Below are 13,248 nucleotides of genomic sequence, written 5' to 3'. Positions count from 1 at the left end.
GTACAGGATTTTTACCCAAAAGTCATCAAGTGTCTTCCCTAAGTAAGGCTTTTCTTTCTTTCTTTGTGTTCTCTTTGTTTTTACCTTAAAACCCCATAGTTTTCACCAGTGAGCATACAGTTTAAAAGAACTCCAGGACAATAGGCATAAACTGGGACTGGTAGATTGGGCATGTTTTTTTCATATAAGCCATTTTAACGAGGATGAGATGATATCACATTGTTCTTTGATTTGCATTTCTCTGCTGATTAGTTATGCTAATTAATTTTTTCAGGTACCTGGTAGCCATTTGTATATCTCCTTTTGAGAAAAGTTTGTTCAAATGTTTTACTCATTTTTAATCAGATTATTTGTTTCTTTGCTTTTGAGTTGTCTGAGCTCCTTACGTATTCCAGTGTTTAATCCCTTGTCCAACAGATAGTTTGCATATATTTTCTCCCATATAACTACATCTTTATAAAGCGTGACGACAGTTTAACAGCCTACCAGGGAAGTGTTGGCCTAAGCCCTGCAAACAGACAATGTAAAAGAATGCAAAGCAATTCACAATTCAAACCGACTAGCACTACCAGGGTGCAAAGAAAACCGGGCTTGAGATTGACCATGCACAGCAAGGGGGGTAAATTTACTTTACAGTGCGTTCATTCATAGTTGACAAAAAATGAGCAGGCATACAAATAAAACTTATAAGAAGAATATGCACATGTATTTGCAAGATTTGACCCTTTTTAGCAAATGGACGATCCAAATACAACTTCTTCTCAAACAAAGCAATCACTGAAAGGCACTTTTCTTAAGGACCTCTTAGTTGCTTTCTCAGAATCTGCTCAAAATCAGTGTACTCCTCAAGAATGGTACATTGATTTACACTGGTAAATTAAAATTCCTGATATCTACTAATTTTGAGCCACAATGATCTACATACAGTCGGTCTTACCATATAGATTATCATAATCTCTTCTTCCAAAATACATGTGCCCACATCTTATTGGAAGGAAGTGTTCTGAACCAATTTAGGCCAATTGAATCATACAAGGTATTTAACTTTCTTGGATAAATGACAGTAGCACCTGAAAATTTAAAGATGAGTGAGGACAGGCTATCTCCATAAGTTTTTATCAAGGTATAGTGAAAAGAAATTGCAAATAAAATTCTACACAAAACTTTTTTAAAAAACGACGTAACAGTTGGACATGTTATATACCATATGACTCCAAGAGTGAGAAATGAGTGTTATCTCTCTCTAATGATACCAGTAGAGCTCATGTCTAATGTTCATTACATTAACTATCAATGACAGAGCTGGGGGGGGGGGCAGGGATTCTTGCCACCAATGAGAAAATCCTTGTAGTGGTAGTTTCCAAAGTGACTAGAATTCTAGCTGTGCACTAATTGGGATATGAATTCCAGAGAAGGGAAGACTTCCAAAACAAAGGAATGATCTGAACTAACAAATGAATAATATACACACTGTCAAGATTCAAGTGTTTTTAAGTAAATTTCAACCAAAATAATAGGAAGGTTAAAATCTGCCCCACTTCCACACATACCCAAACTGGTAATTCAAAACGTTTTTGTACAAATCTATTGCAATTCTAGCAAGTGAATAAAGTATTGGGGGGGGGAGGAGGGAGGCGTCCTTTTAGTTAGTAGTTTTGTGATGGGGATAAATAATTCGGCCTCTCGGATCTTTAGTTTCTTCTTCCCTAAAAAGGAGATAAGAAGACTACTGCAAAGGAATGCTGTGAGGATCACCAATGACAAATGAAAAGCAGCTGAGATAAAGACTGGTACACGTAGTAAATGTCAGGAAGGTTTTGTTCCTAGAGGCTCGCCTCTGCTGGCCATTGTACCGTGAGAGAAACTACTAGTTCAAGGTCCTTTGCCACTCATGGAATTTTCCAGAAAAGGGCCTGGAACATTTTCCACCATAACCCAATGATTATGGGAGGGGCTCTTCCTAAAACTCTCGCACACAGGCCCCTGTGAAGCTGCTCCGTAGAGTGCTCACCTGTGATGCTCATGAAATTTACAAAAGGACCTCTCTGCCTGTAAAAAGCCACCTCTGAGATCTCACCTGCTGCTAGTCCTGAGTTATCTAGTGGAACCATTCCTCTGCCTCAATCCACAGGAAGGTCAGAACTTTGCTGTCACTGTTCTTCTCTGCTCTGAGGTGCCACAGCCCTATAGTCTCACAGTCCCATAGCCTCTGCTCACAGTAGCCTGCTCATGTCTATTCACCACAGCTGATTCCCAGTTACCACCAAAGCTTAACTGACATCATTTCCCAGGTCTTTGCTGCTTTTCACAATGGTAGAAAAGCTACAGCTGTTAGGTCAAGTGCTCTTGACCTCCACTGTTACTATTCTGAGAGTCTAACTGAACTAACCAATCTCTAAATAATTACATCCCTCTTGGTCACACAAGATCTTAGTCGCAGCTTTCCGAGTCAGGGATACAGGCCAAACCTTTCAAGGATGCTAAATATGAAGACTACACCAACCCTGCACCACAGAACCATTCAGATGGCTCAGAATGGATAGTAGCCCTCAGCTTTCTGTAAATGGAGGAATATTCTTACATCCCAGCATAGTAATGTGTTTCTGTGGCGAAGAAATCACACTGAGGTGTTTCCAAATTCCTCCCCGTCCCTCTCCCATATCCTCCCTTGTGTGCGTTCCTCCTGAGGTCTATCTATGATCGTCTAGCACTTTCAGACAGATGTAGCCACATTTTGTTATAATTATTCCCTGGCCCACTCAAGACGTCCTCCCAACCCATAACCCTGCCATTTATCAATAATATGAGGAATTAAAAGAAAGCTGGAAGAATATTCACCTTTCCTTGATAAAAAGCTCGAAAGAGTGTCTTAAGTAAATATCTGACCAGTGATAGATGACCCAATTCAATCAATTAAGTTCTCTAGCACTTGAGAACTTGAAATAGAACTGAATCCCTGGTCTCCCTCTGGGTATACTTATACATTCAAAGCAAATAAATAGTTCCATAATCATCCAGTAGTTATATCATAATATGATTGATTCAGATGACCTAGAAAAAGGCTTTGATATTTTGGTATGTTCAACACTGACACTTCAAAATTTTTCATTAACACTTTTAATATAATGTATTAGCCTTTGTTAATGATTAATAGAAAATCTCGAGATTTTTAAGAACATTTGAAATTTACATCAACATAAATGCAGCTGAATAAATCTGAAGCAAAAACTTCTTACTCTAAAGCTGACTTAAACCACTTAGAAAAAAGCAAGCTCATTTAGTGGTAGATGAGTTTCAGATTTGAACAAATTGCTGTATTATATGAAGTACAAATATGTTTTTGTGGTAGATCACATTTAATCAGGCTTTGATTATATTCAGATTTTTTTATTCTATTGTTTATGAAAATAGACAAAGATCTTTATTTAAAATGTAGAATACTCTTTTTAATTGGCTCTTAACCATCTAATATTTTGTGTTCATCTTTGTACACTGAAGCAAGTTTCCACTGTTAAGGTGTGGCATTTCATACATATACCTCAGGTCCTCCAATACCTAGGTGACCTTACATAGAATGATGGGAAAAAGAGCATGATTATAGCAAATCTATATAGCTGTAATTATCTTTTAATGTAAAACATGAGATTTTTTTTCAAAGAAAGAATATACTACCTGGCATACTAAGCTCTCGATGTTCCTGCTTTGTACACACATATTTCATCCTTTTTAAGCCAAGTAGCCTTTTGAAACAGATTCTGTCCCCCACTGTATAGAACAGTTACCTGAGGTTTTGATAGGGAGTATTATGTAACAGAAAGAGGAAAAGATAAGAATGAAAATTAGCATGGCCTCCTTCCAAAAGCCTGTGGTTTCAAGACATTTACATTGATTAATCCTACTTGTGTACAATTGAGATAACAGTTTAAATGACAGTTTTTTTCTAGATTTTTAAGAGTGATACTGAAATACTGAGTGAGACTATAGTGAGGTTACTGAAAGCCAGATCACATGGCTAAAAAAATAACAATCAAATATCTAGTTAAGTTATTACAGTGGACCTCCTGACAATGGGTTACAATCCAAAATATGTACAGAATTCACAAAACTCAATAGCAAGAAAACAAATTACTTGATTAAAAAATTAGCAAATACCTGACTTGACAATTCTCAAAAGAAGACACAAAAATGGCCCACCGGTATAAGAAAAAATATTTAACATCATTAAGCATCAGGAAAATGCAAATTAAAACCACAATGAGATGCCATCTCACACTTGTTAGAGTAGCTATTATTAAAAAGACAAAAGATAACAAGTGCTGGCAAAGATATAGAGCAAAGGGAAACCTGTACACTGCTGGGGGGAACGTAAATTAGTGTGGCCATTATGGAAAACAGTGCGCAAAGTCCTCAGACAATTAAAAGTAGAACTGCCATATGATCCAGCAATCCTACTTCTGGGTATATATTGAATGGAAATCAAAGCAGTAAGCCAAAGACATCTCTGCACTCCATGTTCCCTGCAGCATTACTCACAATAGCCAAGACAAAGAATCAACCTAAGTGTCCGTGGACAGATGAATGTCCATAGGAAATGTGGTGTGTGTGTGTGTGCACAACTGAAGACTAGTCATCCTTTAAGAAGATAATCCTGTCATTGTCAACAGCACAAATGTTCATCTAGGATAGATGAAACAAGCCAGGCAGGCACAGAAAGATAACATGATCTCACTTACATGTGGAATCTAAAAAAGTTGAACTCATAGAAGTAGAAAGGAGAATGGAGGTTGCCAGAGGTTTGGGGGTGGAGGAGGGGCAGGATGGGCAGAGATTGATCAAAGGTACACAGTTTCAGTTAGACGAAATGAATAAGTTCTGGATATCTAGGATAAGTATCTGGATATAGTCACCAGCATGGTGACTATAGTTCATGATAACGTAATGTGTACTTAAAAGTTGCTAAGAGAGATGTTTAAATGTTCTCACCACCAAAAAGGCAGTATGTTAACAAATGTGTTAATCAGCTTGCATTGTTCATTCCACAATGTATACATATATCAAAACGTCCCATTGTATACTGTAATAGATATAATTTTGATTTGTCAATGACACCTAAAATAAAGCTGGGAGGCAGAAGAAGCATATAGGACCACCTATGACTATGATACAATGATGAAAAAAGGAAAGCCAACGTAGGAAAGGTTATTTCAAACATTCAGAGCTATAGAAACCTCAAACGCTAATTTACGGAAGAGTATAAAACCACTTTGTATGGTCCCAGGTAATCCAAGAATATGTACCATATGTGCAACGTGATTAAGAAGTTACTAAATGTCTTTTCAGATGCTGCTAACCACTATGTCCCAGTGTTCAGCTGCTCACAGTGCCTGAAATGCTTGCCATAAGAAGTGATGGCCCTATCAGTTTACCACCGGACTCTTTATTTCTACTTTTTAAATGCCGCTTCAGTCCTGCCCCACCCCCATCTCTGACCGTATGAAGGCATCACCCAAAACAATGCCTCAAACACCTGTGTAACAGGCCATTCTTAAGCAGACCTGATATGTTACCAAAGAAATATAACTGAGAATTTTAAAAGTCCATGATGACTGTGGATATTTACACACCAGCCAATAGGCGATCTCTTTCCTCTTTTCACAATAAATTGAGCAATTTCTCAAGTTGAGAGAATCACCTGATAGGGACAGCGGGTGTAGGGAAAAAAAAATACTGAAGCAAGCTTCTGTGGTCTCCAGGTTTCACACATTATACACATGCCGTGGTCCCTCCGACTATCTGAACCAGTGAAGGGTTTATATAAAAATGTTCTTTGTGAACAACGTAATGTACCAATCTGCAGAAGCTCAGATTATAACCAATACCACTTATTGTGCATATTCATACCTTTTCCTCATATTTTCATTATCACACTAATAATTTTCATTCGCTTTAAGACAAAGTAAAAAAAAAAAAAAGTGGCTGCTGACAATTAAGGAGAGACGCATTCTTGAAATTGTGCCTGAATATAATATAAATCCACTGGCTCCTCATCCATTAGTGGTTTAGTCAGCACAGGTGCCAACAAACCAGTGAAAGGTGCATAATTTTTTTTCCTATTCACTAAAATAAGTTGAACAAAATTCCTCTGTGATTGCATATTTAAAAATCTAAGCTTCGTATTTGCCAACATTGCTAAGCTGCTGTATCAACCTTCTGGCTTAAGCCAAATAAAACCTTTTGCAACTTTGGAAGAAACTTCTACACAGGAAATTGTAAATCTGCACAGGCATAATTGTCTCAATATGCAGTGTTTTTATACCAATTCTCACCTTTATAGCTGTCTAAATACATGATATTCTATAATGGCCATAGTGGCCACGTAATTAAAGATTTTGTATATATAATTATATGCTTTCTGCATGAGACCAGAAAAAGTAAGCAACAGAATAATGTGAGTTTCTCTGCTGCCAAATAACTTCAAGAGGTACTATCATTACTGAGTTTTGTTTTAATGGTACAAAAATAGTTGGTTGACAGTATCAGAATTCCTGGAGGAATTTCTCATATACTTACAGATGAAAAGAATTTTGAATATATGTGATCAAAATAACCACTTTCTTTGTATCCTATATTATCAAGAGAAACGGGAAAACAATTTTGTTTTTGTTTCATGTTCCAACATATTCCACTATTAAGGAAAGATTCAAGAAATTGAAGTCTCAATTTCAAAACCTCTCTAGAGTAATGCTGGAGAAATTGACAGGTGAGTACTATCTTTAAAAACACTATATTTTTTACCTCTATTTTCACATGTGAGCTTAGATCTTTCACATTAACCAAGGTGACAGTGAAAGGTCAGAGGTCAAAAAGATTAATTCTTTCCAACACATAACACCACAGCAAATAAATATAAAAACAAAACAAAGAAACCTCATAGTATCAACTGCTATAGGATTGCATTTTAAACACTTCTAATCTAGTCCAGCTCTGCTATCTTGATCATTATCCTAGTTCCTTGGTATAGTTTGGGAGTTTATCCAATAATGCCATTCTAACGCGCACACACAATCACCCATGCACACACACAGGCCCATAAAAGTTTTGTATATTAAAAATGATTCATTATACTCTTCTTTAGCAGATAAATAATTACTGATTGTGGTTTTTAAAAGGTTTTATAACGGAACATGAACTGCCATGAAAGATTAATGGTAGCTGCTGAAAAGATCGGGAAAAAAACTTGTATTCGGCTTAGCCAAACTGAAAACTCAAATTTGTTTCCCAATAAATGTGCTTCCTCATCCCAACATAACACATCTGCCTAAGCACAACCATGTTGTAGTGCTTATCCATGAGAAAAATTTAGCTAACAACCTCAGATGCAAAATGTAATTTCCATAAGACATTTCCAAGAGCCTTCCCTCTTATACCTTATATCAAGGGCTAATTTGTAAATAAACTTTTCATTTCAGTCTTGAGGACCACAATTTAGAATCACTATGTTCCCAAACATTGCACCATTATCTATTTAATTTCTTTTTGTTTGTTTTTTAAACAAAATGAAGTACCACTGGAATTTCACTTTACATGTAATTCAAAAAAGTTAAATCAATTTCCTACCAAAAATAATAAAAAGCAATGAAAACATGCTTTGGTTTTATCAGCCAACGTGTTGTTCACTTAGTAATAACCCGATTTGTCCCTAAAGAATTCTGAAAAGCTATTTTAGAGGCTGTTTCAAAACATAACCACTTCTAAGATTTGCCCCGAAATAGAGGACAGAGAAAAGATAATGCCACCTGGGCCTCATAGCTATATTGCTTTTTAAGATGACAATTTTAATTATATATTGAGATAAAAATAAGGTAAGAAATACACATTTCTTTTGTCAATAAAGTCTATAAAGCTTCAATGATCAACATCCTTTGATGTATACATATTTGCCAGAAGATATGTTTAATGCTTTACACATATAATCCTTAAATCTCAAAGTAATCTTAGATTAGTTACAACCAGACATTCATAGTCTCATAAATTTTTTTTTGTATTCTCTAGTAAAGTCGTTAACAGCCATCCATGCATAAATTGGTGAAGACCTATATATAAAAATCCCACCCAAAAAAAGAGTAATAATTGCTGGCAAAATAAATTTATAAATCCCCTTTAAAAGTCATGATAGGAGTCTGGTGAAACTGAACAGCAGTCATGAAGTATGGTCTTATTGAGGCAAGTTTTTAAATGTTCTTCATGATGATCAAGTCTTCACCACCACTATACCCACCACAGTTTTATTTTTATCTCTGTAATTGAGATTAATTTATCTCAATTCTTAATTTAAAAGCCCAAATTAATCCATGTAGCTGTCAAAACATCCAATCATCCAACTTTTCCCAGCCCAAGGATTGTAAGGCTTAATGCCTTTAACTTCACAGCATGAAGGATATTCTTGTAAAAACTGTGAAGTAATATACACCTGTAAGTTTGCAAATCTGTATATTGATAGAAAAATGTAAAGCAGAGTTTTTATTTTGGATTGTGAGATCTATAATGAGGCCCCACTTTTTGCAGTCCACAATACAAAACATAAAACAATACTTCAGTATCTATGGGCTACATGTGAATAATGAGGCCCTGAAAAAAGCATTTCAAAAAAAACCACTTAGATAATTTACTACATATATGCAATATGTATATATTCCACACATAGTACATATGTGACTATCTGTATATAGCATTTAACTCCAAAATATAATCCTATATACTATTAAACTTAAAAATACAACATTAAAATTACATTACTTAAGAATCACTTAATGAAATGACAAACCCTACATTTTATCATTAAATCAGAAATCAGTAGATGTACAAACATGGCTGATTATAAAATTAGAATAAAAATACATATATTTTATAATTTTATATTCATACCCCAAACCCATCATTAGCTTAAAGGAATTTGTTGTTCAAGCTGTCTCAATCTGTATAGAAGTAGGGCAGCTAAAATTAACAATAGAAAGGAAAATGACACCACTACTGTTAAGAAAACAATGTACAATTCAGACAATGAAACAATTACAAGTAAAGTAATGCTACTATCAAACCAAGGCACTAACCTTTGTTACTTCATTAGGGGAGCTATCTTCTATATAACATCTCACCTTTCAATATCTTCGGCCAGAAAGATGATTGTACAAAGTGAAATTATATGCTAGAAGTCTGCAGGTTCTATACTCCAATTAAGTAAATTCAATAGTAAAATATTAGTTGTTTTTCTAATATGATAATAGCCAAAATAAATAGACAGTCATACTAATGGCATTACACATCCCTAAATTTTTTTTTTTTCAGACAGAGTCTCACTATGCTACGCTCAGTAGAGTGCTATGGCATCACAGCTCACAGCAACCTCAAACTCTTGGGCTTAAGTGATCCTCTTGCCTCAGCCTCCCAAGTAGCTGGGACTACAGGCACCTATCACAATGCCTGGCTATTTTCTTGTTGCAGTTGTCATTGTTGTTTAGCTGGCTCAGGTTGGGTTCAAACCCACCAGCCCTGGTGTATGTGGCTGATACTGTAACCACTGCATTACAGGCACTGAACTAACACATCCCTAAATTAAAACTATTTATTTTTCTTTAAGTGAGCATATGTGGGTGTGGGTGTTGAGTGCGCTAATAGGTAATATACTATAAAACCAAACTCATTCCTCCTTTGGAATTCCTTCTCAGTCCATATATTCAAGGTTCCTTTGACAGTGGAAAGTAACAGTGTTTCAAAGTGAAATCAGTTCTTGTTATTTTTCTTTTACCCTCCCAAAGACAATAATCCCATACACTAACAGGACATAGGTCTTTATATACAACCAGCCTTCAATGTTACATACTTGCAAAGTAAATAAACACAATAGGTTTATATAAAACCTTGGATTAAGACTTCAAAAAAAAAAAGAATTAATAGCATCTCCTATATTCATATCCTGTTTCCCCAAAAAAGGAAGATCTAAACTAAAAGAGAAATAATTCTTTAGTTATACAGGGTATCCATAAAGTTTGTTAAATTGCACACTATTTTAATTGCACATGAACTTTATGGACACCCTGTATATGTCAGTAATATTTAAGGTACAGTATCTTTAAAGTATTTTGTTGACTTAATATTAAATTTTTCATCATCCTCATATGTCTGCTACTTTTAAAGGTGTATAATTAAGAAAAAGTATACTCTACATTTCAAATGATAATTATTTACAGAAACATTTCTCAGGGATAGCATTTCTCTTATTCAGCCCTATATCCCTCAGTGGCTCATCTCACAGAAAATGCTGGAACTAACTGAACTATCAGATAATTATTTCAAAGATTTCAGGAGTATTTAGGGAGCTCTTAAACAGAGTAAATGAAAACCACTTTAGCATTTAAAACAATAACTATGGAGGACTCAGAAGATCATGAGAACCTTCTGCTGGAAGCTCCAGGTAAATTGGCGGCAGCCTACATGTAAGTTGTAAACAATTTCAAATATCCAGCCCTCTCCTGAAACATCCATCCCCTACTCCCATCCCTACCCCTGTGATCCTTCCTCACAGTTGATGTCTTCATAAGGTACTTCAAGAAAATCTGAAATAAAGGACAAAAGAAACTCCTCCCTCTTCCTTAATTCCACACTGACACTGTATGCCATCCCTACTGCCACAAAACAAGGAGATTCCTGCTACCCAGGGACGGACCTTCACTCAGTCCTCTTATTTCTGCCGTGGGTAATAATGTATTCTGAAATGGACGGCAGAGGAAAGATAGATAGAACAAGTCCTCTATCTAATTAATTTTCTACTTTTCATTTACAATATACTATATATAAATAACTCTCTAATTCACATCTCTAAATCTAACCTCAACTTTGTTACAGCCTTTAAAAAAATCAAAGTAAGACTTTACCTTGACTATCCCACACAGAAACTTTTCAAACACTTCTTTGAGGCTGAAGAATTGGAAAATAAGTACAAAAGGGAAGGACTCCCTCAATAAATCAGTCCCCAGGGCTGATGCTTTTCCTCCCCAGTGCTTCTCCAGGTCTCTCCCCCAGAGCCCTGGCTCGGGTTCTAAGGAGTTTTCCACTGAACTCCAGTGTTCTTTCTGCCATAACATTTTTTGGCCTTCTGAAACATCCTCTGCACAGCAAATCCATCTTTCTGATGACCTTGGTATGATATCTCTATGAAAAGATTAGTGAAGCTTCTAGTAAGTTGAGTTTATTTTAATTTCAAGGTCTTCTCATAATTGTAGTTTCCTAAAATATCCTAGTCCCCAGGCTCAGGCAGGCTGTGCAGGGGGCGGGGGGACCTGTTGCTCCTCTCCCTTTTCAACTCACACCACCCTCCACATAACACCCCTGTTGGCTTCACAAACAACTGCAATTCCCTCTCCATTCAAATCCCAGTCTCAAACCTCTTGAACCACCCATGTTTCTTCCCATCCTAAATTATATCAGGGAGCGTGTGTGTGTTTTATAGCTGGTCAAAACAAACTCTGTCCATATTAATTTGACCTAATTTGAATATTCTCTGTCACATCATCACTTGCTTCAGAATTTAGGTAAGTTTAAATTCTGCAGAATTGCATTAACTTTGTAAGAAATTTTATTTTTCCTCATGTACCTGCTTAGCCAATATTTCCTTTTAACTACCTGGTTTGCATCCCAATGGAGACCGTTGCAGACTACAGTCTCCAGTGGCGAAAGGCTTTCAGGGCCAAGCGAGAGCTTCTGGTCACCCACAGTCCTCATTCCAAAACATGGATGTGGAGGAGGGGCTTGATATGATTTACATGGGCCTTAGACAAAATTTGCTATTTCCATAGAAGCTACAAACAATTGAGAGCTACAAGTAATAGAAAATGTCACGCCTTTCAATAAAAAAAAAAAAAATCCTGGCACTCTTTGTTATCTAAGTCTAGAAGTTTTACAACTTCCTAGATTAGTGATTTTTCCCTGGGGCTTTTTCTTAATGCCCTGTGCTCAGTGCCACAATTCACAACCCTCAAGGTTTTGGGAACTCTGCTCCCAATAGTTTAAAGAACAATGCAATTCATGATTATTCAAGTAATCATTATAACCAAGGCAAACACCAGCCAATCCCTCAGGGCTGAAATTTAGCACCTTTAGAGACCTCTGTCTCCACCCCTCAACCCTTGACTGTTTATACTACGCAGACTGGCGCCAGGGCCCCCTCCCTTACACCCTGCTCGCCTCCTTCCCTGTGCCTTCCCTCTGGATGGCCACCGAGACAACCTGAAAATCAAAACTGCCCTGTAGACAGCGGTGGGCGGACTGAATCTCCTCGGGGGTAGTCTGACCCAGAATAATGGCCCTTTTCCAACCTGTTTTTGGTGGCCGCTGTCCAGAGTCCCACATTCTTAAACTTAAGGGGATAGCCACAAACAGGGTGTTTCTGGCCATCACCCCACCACTTCAGTGTCCCACTATCAGTGTCCCGGGAATGAAAACGAGGAAGGCTGCAACTTTCAGGTCTTATCGTTGGAAAATTTGATTCCACGTTTGTATGAAGGTGGGACTAAAGGACGGTAGGGACCTGAGGAGTTGTTGTAGTCTGGTCAGTTGTTTCCACAGCTGGCCAAGTCTAATCACCCCTCTCTTAAAAGCGTGTTTGACAGGTGAGAAATTCCTCCTCCCCGGGTCATTCCAGGAACTCCACAACAACAACCTGCGCTGGGAAAGGGTCTGGAGGGCCGGGGGTGGTGCCGACACCGCGCGGAGCGCGTCCCGGGGGACTCTGCCACAGGAAGGAGGACTCCGGCGCCAGGAGCCGGCCGGTCCAGGGTCGGGAGGGGAGGCAGGGGGAGACCGGGAAGTCTCAAGGATAAGGAAGGGCGCGACGAGGACAGGGCAGGATACCTGGAAATGCCATGAAAGGATGGAAGTGGGTGAAGAGCACGCAGACTGCAGAGGACTGGCCGAGCATAGGTGGGGCGAGGGGAGGACCCCGCGGCCGCGGGTGCGGGGCGTCTGCGCTGGGGGCTCACCCGGCCGGCGCCTGACCCTTCACAGCGCCCGCCGGGCTGGTCCCGGCCGAGCCCGGGGAGGCGGAAAGTTGGCGCGGCGCGGGCGGGCGGGCGGCGCCTTACCTTCTGGTCGACGATGGAGCAAGCCATCTCCCGGACGTGCGCCAGGCTGTAGTCCCCGGACGAGTCCTGCAGCAGCAGCACCGGCTCGCGGCTCAGGCCGATCTGCAGATGG

At 38.3% G+C, this 13,248-nt stretch overlaps 1 protein-coding gene across 2 annotated transcripts in view; it reads right to left on the bottom strand.

The window, feature by feature from the left end:
- Positions 1 to 13,242, bottom strand: part of PRKD1 (protein kinase D1) — a 305,211-nt gene extending 291,969 nt beyond the window's left edge. For both annotated transcript variants that reach the window (XM_023514408.1, XM_012806446.2), the window contains exon 1: positions 13,137 to 13,242. In XM_023514408.1, the coding sequence (XP_023370176.1) occupies positions 13,137 to 13,163 (27 nt within the window). In that variant the 5' untranslated portion in view covers positions 13,164 to 13,242. The remainder of the gene's footprint in view (positions 1 to 13,136) is intronic.
- Between the last annotated feature and the right edge of the window lie 6 nt (positions 13,243 to 13,248).

Source organism: Otolemur garnettii, unplaced genomic scaffold (assembly GCF_000181295.1).
Source record: "Otolemur garnettii isolate 467f Iridium unplaced genomic scaffold, OtoGar3 scaffold00052, whole genome shotgun sequence".
Lineage (NCBI taxonomy): Eukaryota > Metazoa > Chordata > Mammalia > Primates > Galagidae > Otolemur > Otolemur garnettii.
This window is presented reverse-complemented; position numbering and strand designations above follow the sequence as displayed.